The sequence below is a fragment of the Rhagoletis pomonella genome, unplaced genomic scaffold (genome assembly GCF_013731165.1).
Source record: "Rhagoletis pomonella isolate Grant_MI unplaced genomic scaffold, Rhpom_1.0 Rhpom_scaffold_00007, whole genome shotgun sequence".
Taxonomy (NCBI): domain Eukaryota; kingdom Metazoa; phylum Arthropoda; class Insecta; order Diptera; family Tephritidae; genus Rhagoletis; species Rhagoletis pomonella.
This window is the reverse complement of record NW_023458561.1, coordinates 58341011-58351331: the sequence shown is the minus strand read 5'-3', so window position 1 is coordinate 58351331 and position 10321 is coordinate 58341011. Positions and strand designations below refer to the sequence as shown.

Below are 10321 nucleotides of genomic sequence, written 5' to 3'. Positions count from 1 at the left end.
TAGCAAATATTTCTGACAAATTTTACACTAAAGACAGGCTTTTTTTTTGAAAATTTTCTTTCTTCTTTTTTTAGCGTAAATCAACTGCATATAAATATTTGCATACATTTAACGTGACTACGAACGACAGCTAAGCCGGTTGTACACTGCGTATACGTAATCCAAATTTCTTCAACATTATAATCTTGCACTCAAACAACAAGTGGTTTGTTTCTACTGGCAAGTAAGCATCTTTAGGAAAGCAAGTGTGCTTTTCTCATACATATTTGGTTTTATAATCAGCGCACTATGATCTATTTGTATGATTGGTTGTGTGACATCGGATTTGTAGAAGTGGAGTCAAGGGATTACTTATCACAAACGCCGAGTTTATTTGAATGATTTATACATTTTTCTAAAAACAGTGCGTCGTTATATTTACTTATAGTGATAATATGTTGTATTTTTAATGCCTTCACGATAGATATTTATTTGTAGCATCCGAAAAAAATCTGAGCAGCAATCATTAGAAATCAGAGGCTAGAAGCTGGCCCAAATGAAAAAGCGGACTCATTTGTTGAGTAAAAATGCCTCGACTCGTCGGAGAAGAGGGAGATGAAACCAAATGATACTTATTGCGTTTTCAATATTTGCAAAGTCTAGATTTGGCTTCATCATGCATACACTTTTAATGGTTTTCAATGTTTGGGTACCAAATAATGGTTAATTGGATAGCTTCAATTTAAAAATATTTTTTAATGTAATACCACTTTCCATACAAATTATAACGATAAAAAATATTATCAATGCGTTAATATTTTAGCCTAAGGATCTCAGTACTCAGTAAAACAAAATGAAAATAAAAAACTCTGAAAAATAATATTAATCAACAAAAATATCGTCAATATTCTACAAAAATAATATTTTTGAAACAAATTAAAAAAAAAATACTTTTTGAATGTAATAAATTTAAAAATATTTGGCATAAAAAATTAGGTGGAAACCCTATTAAGAATATTGATATTAAATTAGCTTAGTTAAATTGTATTGAGTCGAAAATAAGTGGCAACCTTACACTAATATTTCAAGGGACAACACTTATATACGCCAAGCATTGTTAGTGTATATTATATAAATTTTCTAGAAATAAATTAAATAAATATTCGACCAAAAATAGGTGGCAACCCTATTCACAAATATTTCTGAATTGGGGATTTTCAAAACGCTCATTATTTTATACACAGATTACGAAGAGCTGTTAAATTTAAAACTAATTTCGAATAAATGGCAACATTATACGAATATTTTCGGAGATAACACCTATCTAGATAACTTTAAAATGTAAAACATTATCTGAATATAAGCGTCATTAAAGTTATATGCAATTTGTGATTTATGACCTGCTCTCGGACGCCATATAGGAACATCATCGGCATAGGCCTAGTAGTAAGCATTAGTCCAATTGCGAGAAAAAGGCATAGGTAGTGTCAAATAGAGTCTAATCCAGTTTAAAGCAGCATTTATGTAACCAAGAGGGATGTGTAGAAGAGAAAGTGTTGATTCCAATTACTTTTAAAATATTACTAAATTATATGCCTGCTGTGATAAAATTTCCCTACAGTTTCATTATTCACATGCTGTGCGTTAACGACTCAGCTACTGTGCGCTCAACTAAGCAACAAGGCTGAAGGATACACTTTACAAAAATACTGACCAGACCAAAAATAAACTGAAAAGGCTCTATTTATAACACCGTGCGACAGTAAATTTTACACACACAAAATTAACATATTCGCGAAAATATGGGCAAAATATAGTAAAACTGGATTTTAATTTTTTCACTCTGACGTCAGGATTTTTTTAAAGGACTTTGAAATATCAAAAATATTACTAATTTAAAAAGTTATTGAAAAATTTGAGTGCGATGTAGAATAACAATGTGGGTATCAAATAAAAGAGAATATCCCGTAGAATTAAAAAATAAAAATTTTTTTATGCATAATGAGTTGGAAACTTTCCTTTTAAAATTTTATCCCTCAACCCTGCAAACAAAAGTTCCCGAAATCTTAAGGAAATCGTTCGTAGTATCGCATTTCTGTAACGATTTTTTTACGAATTTTTAAAGAAAGTTATATGAAGTGGTTGACACGAACTCGTAAAAAAAATAAAGAAAAATAAAGAAAAATCTGGAAAAATTCTGAAAGATATTCTTCACATAGCAGCATTATTTTCGTTGCTTCACAGATTTTCTTCCGAAATTTCGTAAAAGAATGGAAGTGTGCGTAATTTATTTCATTTTAGAAAATTCGGCAAAAAATCGAATTAAATCTTTACCGAATTCTTTAAAATTTCTTTACAATGCAGAATACTCTGAAAAAATGGTTTGCAGGGAATATGCTTGAAAATTTGTAATATTTATTTTTGAAAAAATTATATATTAAGGGCTAATATAGACACGACCACATCCTCGAATTTCGTCCGCCTAATTGTATTAATTAAAAAAAAAATTAATAAATTTAAAAGCGCATTTTCAATACTTATTCGTTCTTGTAAACCAAAAAATGTTTTTCAATTCTACAGAATTTTCTCTTTCATTTGGTGCCCATATTGTTATTGTACATTCCACTAATTTTTTTAAATAATTTTTTGAATTAACCATATCTTTAAAATTTTAAAGTCCTTTCAAAAAAATCTAACTCTGACGATGGACTAAAAACGAAGCTTTACTATATTTGGTTCATTGTTTCGTGAGTATATTGATTGTTACGTGTGTTTCGATTTTTTTTTTTTTTGGTTTTTGTCGCACGGTGTAATCGTATTTTCGAGAATTTTAGTACCTACTCTTGTTTTTATAATAAAAGTAAATGCCAGAGCTGTTTCTTGTACTTGAAGTTTGATGGTAAACTACGCAAAAGAGAATTGCTAATGAATAACCGGAAAAGAAGAAGGAAGCAAAAGAAGACAAGCAAATAAAAAAATAAAAATTGGCACTCGCAATTCAAGCAAATCGAGTGCAATTATTGTTGGTGTTGTTACAGCAATACGGAAGCTGTGCGACAGTCAAGTGTTTGAACCAAAAAATTGCACATGCCTTTTGAGTGTGTGTGCGTGTGTATATTTGTTTTGCTTTTAATGCAGCTTCTACGAACAGTTAACACCGATTTTTTTTATGTAACACGCTGACTTATTGATTGTCGCAAAATCAAAAAAAAAACAGCAATGCGTAATTGAAGGAAACTTTCTTTTTGTTATTGTTGCTGTTTTGTTATTTTACTCTGTTTTGCTTCTAAGCCGACAAAAACTGCCAGCCATGGCACTAATGCTTAAATAATCGATATTGCAGCGAAGAAAAGCAACAAAACATTACCAAAATACGTATGTCAGTATAATGGCATTTACAAGGCTTAAATTTGCCAAATTGTGTCAGCAACAACAATAACACACAGCCTAGCGAAAACAAATTTACAACAGCACGCCTGTAAGTAGGCTATAAAGCGTATGAAAACTGTCAAAAATCTATGTCATCTGCGCTGCTGCGTATTAGTCGTCCTTACAACAAAAAAATTTCAACATAAATTTTCACTTTCCTTGCGATAACAACAACGTCTCGTCGTCGTAACTTTTATGAAATTTCAGCAAATTTTACATCATTGGCATTTTCACGTTTTATTTTTTTTTCTGCGCTATTTGTTGTAGGTGCACTACTTTTCACTTTCACATTTGTTGGATTTTCCAAAGCTGCCTCCCTTTTTCGCCTGCTGTTGCTGCTGCTGCGATACGCAATCAATTCATCGATTCTTTGCCACTTTGCACGCACATTTCTCCATCAAATTTTATTTCGCACCACTTCCCATTACACTGCATTTGCCTGTAAATTATATTTTTTGTTTAATTTATTGCACACATTTTTCCCTGCTGACTGCTTCTTTTTCTTGTTCACAGATTTTCACTAAAACAATTTCCTAATTAAAATTGGCATTTGCTTTTTGTTGTTGCTGCTTGTATGCACAAATTTCCTTTTTCCTGTGTGTTTGTGTGCGTGCGTGTGTGTATTGCAGACAACGCAGACGTTCGCCCACTTGCGCGTTGCCTTCTGGTTCGTTGCGCGTTATCCGCCGTTACGAGAGCAACTGACACGGCCGAAAGTGTTTTTAGCTCAGCCATTTGGTCGTAGTATTGGGCGAATTCGCTGGCCATTCTTATGCACGTACATACATATTTTGCCTCTCATCGTGGCATTTCCCACTCGGAGTTCGAAAATGCACACCTGTGTTCCACCGCAACAGCGAATCTAAACAAAAACAGCTGCTTGGTGTTCCTCTCGCAACCCCCCTTTAATCTAAGATCCTTCGCTTGTTCACTGCCTAGCACAATTGTTTATAACCCACTCGGTTTCTACATACAGCCGAAATACACATTTTCGAAATGACCTTTGCAAGCTTATGATTCGAACTTTTGTTTTGTAAAAACTATTTCTGGCCAGCGGTTGTTGTTAAGAAGCTTACGAGACACTTTGTCGCCGAACAGAAAAATATGTATTTTGGTTTATGTGCTTGAAAGCTAAAATGGAATAAAGATCATAGTTTGGCGAGCTTGAAAGTGAAAAAGAAACTTAGCGCGTAAGAGGTGAAAATTAGTCTTAATTTTAACCTTAATACCTAACTTAATACCTTAATACATAACGGTTGTTTGTAACAGGGAAAACGAATCGAGATAGATATAGACAAATGTATACATAAATGATCAGAGTTAAAAGACTGTCTATCCGCCCGACCGTCCGTCCGTCCGTCTGTGCAAACGATAACTCGAGTAAACATCTAGATATCTTAACGAATATATGTGTATTCTTTTCAGCGTAGGACGGATGGTATTGAAAATTGCAAAAATCGGACAATACACACGCCTACCTCCCATATAACGGTAGTTTTCAGAAATACGAAAAATGCGATATTTTAGCTTATTGGCTTATTCACTCAAAATTAATATTTACAATGATGTTTAGACGGAAAATAAGAATATTATACATTTTTGCGAAATGGGCGTAGCCACGCCCACATATGATTACATGTGTATATCTTGGTAACCGCTTCACCAATTTCTCCCAAACTTGGCACAGTTGTTTTCCTTGGTACAACATACCAAACGGCTGAACATTTTTAAAATCGGACAATAACCACGCCCACATCCCACGGTAACGGTAATTTAGAGTAATGAAAAATCTTCGATATATCAGTAAATACTGAAGCTAATTTATTCAAAATTTTAGAAAGGGCGTGGCACCGCCCACTTATGATCACATACATGTATCTCGGTAACCGTTCGACCAATATATACCAAACTTGGTATGGTTATTGTGCTTGCCACATAAAAGCAAAGCTTTGAAAATTATTTAAAACGGACAAAATTATTTTCATATAAGGGTAAATTTCAGAAATGCTTGAGACTTCGATATTTCGAAATTTAAGGACACTAATTTACTCAAAATTTATACTAACAACAATCCTTAGAAAAGAAGTACCCTTATGAAGGAATTTTGGAAAATGGGCGTGATACCGCCCACATATAACTATTTAAGTTTATATCATTATGTTTAACTGAACGTTCTACCATGTAGCGATAGTTTTCGGATAAGTCAAAAAACTATATTTAATACTTGCGCTGGTATTTAATGTTCGCCACAACCGAACTTACGACTTTTTTACTTTCATCTTTATCTTTATTTTTAGAATAAAAATGTAAAAGTCGCGGCAGGTACAGGACGTCTTGGCAAAGGGTCGCGTGGTTTACCGTGTCGAATGCCTTCGACAGGTCAACCGCGACTAGGACCGTCCTATCACAGGGTCGACGTTGGTTCAGACTACATAGAGATGGGCACGGGCCTAAATTTTCAAGCCCGGCCCGAAACGAGTGCAAAATCAACATTCAAAAACACGCACGAGCCCGCACGTTAAGAATTTTAGTGGGCCTGGCCCGGCCGGGCACGACGGGACACGTCCCAACCCGGAAATAAAGAGCCAACTTTTATTGTTGTATACATATGTACATATTTTTAATTTTGTGTTTACGTATGTATATTTACTTAAAGGAATCAATTTTTTACATCAAAGATTTGTATAATATAAAGTGGAAGGTATTTTATGTACAGATATGTAAACAAAACTACTAAGTAGCTAAGCCCGGCCCGTGCCCATCTCTAGTTCAGACCCTAGCTTATCTGTGTGGTGATGGCGTTTAATGCTGTGGTCGTGCTATGCATTTTGCTAGCTGCAGATGCTAGTTTTTGCCACTGTCGCTCAATGCGTCAAGTATTCCATGTATTATATATGGAAAAGAACTTTTCTTAGAAATGGTATAGAATTCTTGAAAATCAATATATTTCGATCGGAAAGCTGTGTTTCTCTTCAGGAGATTCCCAATAATAATACACAATTATTTGTTTAACATTTTTTTCATAGTTGCTATATTTTATAGGTCCGCCAAAACCACCATAAAATGCAATAAAAAATCTTTAGTATTAAAAAATTATTAAATGAACAATTGAGTATCGTTACTGCAAGTCTCCTGAAGAGAACCAGAGTTTTCCGATCGAAAAATATTGATTTTCAAGAATTCAATACCATTTCTACTGAAATTTGTTTTTTCCCATATAAAATACATCGAAAAGTTTGACCGCTTTGAGCGACCTCTTAATACTTTTAGATTTCAAAATAAAAATAGGGTATATTTTTTCGAGATATAGGGGGTGAGGGCAATAAAATTCCGACCTTATTAATTTTGGACCACCCTAATGTGCATACATATACCACACATATATCTGATAAAAAACGCGATTAAAACAGGTAACAATAAGTGCGTCATGTTTATACTACCTATATTAAGTTCATCTTGGCTAAATTTTTCAGGTAATTCGTCCAGTATCTTGATAGCACAAAAATTTCCCAAAAAGTTTCAGAGAGTGTTACTACAGTGATAACCTCGTTCCCACGACAGTCGGGTCTACGTAACCGGAACGACCCAGATTTACATCTGGCCAAGGACTGTCACTCCAGCAACACTCCAGCAACACTCCCCAAAAACCCTTTGGGGAACTTGTATGCCGCTACAACAACAACAACAACATTGATAACCCTTTGCCAGATATAAATTTTGTTGTTCCGACCGTCGCTGATCATCTTGACTCTTAGAAACGTCCAGTATCTAGTCGATACTTATAATGACAGAATTGGAACCTTGTGAAAGTTTCAGAATGCTGTTCTTTATGCCATTAAAGGAAGGATGTAAGTTTCAATCAATTCACAATTGGTCTACCGTACGAAAAATTATTATTTTCTATTAAAAACACTATAGAGGATTAATTATGTATTTACTTGCATCATTTGCTGATTTTTATTTATGAAATTTCATAGAATTTAGAGTAATGAGTAGATTTTAAATTTAAAACATGAATGCAAATCTGTGTATATGGTGTTTTTATATGTATGTATGTATGCATGCAAATCAATTCCCGACTACGCATAAATATGCATTTTTGTATGTGAACAGTGCAAAATGTCCCACAAACGAGATTCTTAACATTTCGCTTGAAGTTTTTACAACATAAATACATATGTATGTAGTTACATTTATTTTTGTTTATTTGGTTTTATGTTTGTGGAGCAATTTAGTTATTTAATTTTACGTTATCGATTTGTTTTCCTCAAAGCGGTAGATAGGCCAAATTAGCAGCCCTCTCCGTTTCGAACATTGATTGCAAATACAAAAGCTTTTTATCTTAAATCTAAACATTATTATTTTTTATGTATATGTATATGTATGTATTTATGTAACTATACAGCTGCTTGAAGAATGACATTCGCTAGCCTTGCTAAATTTTTCTTAGATTTTTAAGAGCGTTTTGAAGGTGTCTTCAACGCAGTTAAAAATATTTGCCCAATATTCGTTTCAATAATTTAGCGTTGATTTGTAAAGTGATGATAGTACTACATACACATATGTTTTTATTAATTTGTAACTTATGCAGATCCGACTATAAGAAGTCGATGTAGTTATTTCGCTAAAATGGTCTCTTCGCTCAAGTTCCATCACACAAGTCTATATAAAATATAAAACAATTTAGAACATTCCACCATACGGGGCATCGAATTCGCTGTCTCTCATTGAATAGCCAAATATGGTTAAGTAATTAATAATATTACTTATCAAAGTAAGTGTAGCTGCCATCCAAGTGATCTGAAATGTTAATGGATACAAAATTTTCAAATGAATTGTGCAACAGCTAATCTGTCTTACCACTTGACTGTGCGCCAATACAATTGGAAAAGCGAAGGCGCTCAGCACCATGCCAGCGCAAAGGAATAGGGCGAACTCCGTCTTAGGATTTGTCTCATTCCCTTGGGAAAAGCGTTTCGCAATGAACACCGGCAAAACGGAGAGCACGTAGAATAATAATACGAAGAATGGATAGAAAATCTTAGGTTGAGGCACGGCACACGCCAATATGAGGAAGGTCATGCCCAGGCATGTTAGAAATGCACAAACCAATAATCTGAAGTAATAAAGTTTATCAAGAATACAAATACAAGTTTATTACAACGCAATTAGGTGCATTAGGTCAGAACTTTTGGTTCTTTTGTTCACTTACGCTGTTTTTAGAACACCAAGTCATTCGAGATTGCGGGTGAAGGGCAGTGCCATTGGAAGCGTAGCCAAAATGGAAATATTTTAGAATTAGTAGGGTACTGCAATAGATATACTTCACAATTACCTTTCAAAGCAGCCATTTTTACCACTATTTTCTAAATTTATAGAAATTTTTCACTCGAGATCCTTTTGTGTGTTTACGAAAATTATTGTACCTGCATTAATCATCAGGAAAACAACCAAGTGTAATCAAATGTCAAATAAACTGCAGAGTTACCGGAAAGCTACAATGGATAAATAATAATCAGATATAGTATTACCAGTTTATAGAGCAATAAAAATGTTTTTTTTCGGTTGAAAATAAACTTGAATTTAATTTAAATCAATATAAATTAGAAATACCTACTCATTTTGTGAATTATTGCGAAATGGAGTTTAAAATATTAAAATTCAGTATGGTAGCACCAGTGGGAACAGATTAATGAACCGAAACTGACTGAAGGGTTGCTTTCGGCGTTTAATGAAAGTGAACGGGAAATGAGTTCAAGTCTTTATAAGTTAAACAAAATTTATGTTTTTAAAGAACGCGAGTTGTGAATATTAATAATTTAAGTGAAATTAAAAACTTTAACATGGTATGCATGCATGAAACTATGGTAAAAGTTGATTTTCAATGTCTTACTCAGCCATATGAACATATATGTAGTAAGAATACGTGGGTAAATTAGTTCCTAGAAAAAGTGAAAAAGAGCCAGTATCAAATGAAAAATTAAAAATGGATGAAATAGCATTAAAAATTCCGTTGTTGTTGTTGTTGTTGTAGCAGCATACAAATTCCCCAAAGACTTTTTGTGGAGTGTTGCTGGAGTGACCGTCCTTGGCCAGATATAAATCTGTGTCGTTCCGGTTACGTAGACCCGACTGTCGTGGGAACGTTAAAAAAAAAACTCCGTAAAAAGGGTTGGTCAACCCTCTGAATTTCAACTAATAGTTATACTTTCGAATTGTTTGTATAAATAAATTATTCCCATTTATACGAGTTTGTATATCCTTTGAGGTCACTAATTATTCCTCTTTATAATTTATGTGTGTAAGTATGTGTATAACCGGAACGAGTACGAAGAGGGACTAGTCATATTTGTAAAATAAAATAAAGCTCAGGTTTCCCAGGGAAACGCTCTGTTTTCTATGTCAATTGAACTCCTTAAACATCCAACAGCGTCTATCCTCTTTTATAGACAATTCGAAATATTTTTAGCAGAGTAGTATGTATGTATAGTAGTTCTAAAGAAAATATGACGGCTGTTCAGGATCTTGTGCATATGATCTTGCATTTGCATATTTCGGTGCATTTGTAAATTTACAACAATAAAATGCAAACGGTTGCCACGGTAGCAAGCATCAAATTTCAAAATGCAATTCCAAATGTAAATCCATGGCCATTTCCTAAATATCCTGAACAGCCCCATGGATTTCAATTGAATACCTTGATTTAAAATAAAACGATTAAACCTAAAAATAAAATGAATACATTAATTTGCCATCTAATTATAAATATGTGTTAAATACTGAGATAATTAGGGATTTTAAAAGATCAATTCAAACATGTCCTTTGAAATTCCACACTTTTTTTTTATTGAATTATGGACTATTGGCCTTTTACCACATGCAAATTTCATTAAAATAAAGTCGACTTCAGAAT

General features: G+C 33.6%; 3 protein-coding genes across 5 annotated transcripts in view; 1 reads left to right on the top strand and 2 right to left on the bottom strand.

Moving 5' to 3' along the window:
- The window catches only part of LOC118743175 (leptin receptor gene-related protein-like), an 11842-nt gene extending 3039 nt beyond the window's left edge, over positions 1 to 8803 (bottom strand). The window contains exon 1 of the mRNA XM_036475710.1: positions 8744 to 8803. The gene's annotated coding sequence lies outside the window, so the exon portion shown is untranslated. The remainder of the gene's footprint in view (positions 1 to 8743) is intronic.
- The window catches only part of LOC118743173 (protein quiver), a 47824-nt gene that overhangs the window by 20262 nt on the left and 17241 nt on the right, over positions 1 to 10321 (top strand). The gene's annotated exons all lie outside the window — the stretch shown is intronic.
- On the bottom strand, positions 7457 to 8866 carry LOC118743174 (leptin receptor gene-related protein-like). Of its 2 annotated transcripts, none has more exons than XM_036475708.1 (3): positions 8744 to 8866; positions 8269 to 8524; positions 7457 to 8208 (listed from the first exon to the last, which is right to left on the bottom strand). In XM_036475708.1, exons 2-3 carry the CDS (start codon positions 8488 to 8490, stop codon positions 8092 to 8094), a joined length of 339 nt encoding a protein of 112 aa, XP_036331601.1. In that variant the 5' UTR covers positions 8491 to 8524; positions 8744 to 8866; the 3' UTR covers positions 7457 to 8091. The 2 variants fall into 2 exon arrangements, with proteins under 2 accessions (XP_036331601.1, XP_036331602.1); XM_036475709.1 differs by lacking the exon at positions 8744 to 8866 and adding an exon at positions 8621 to 8705.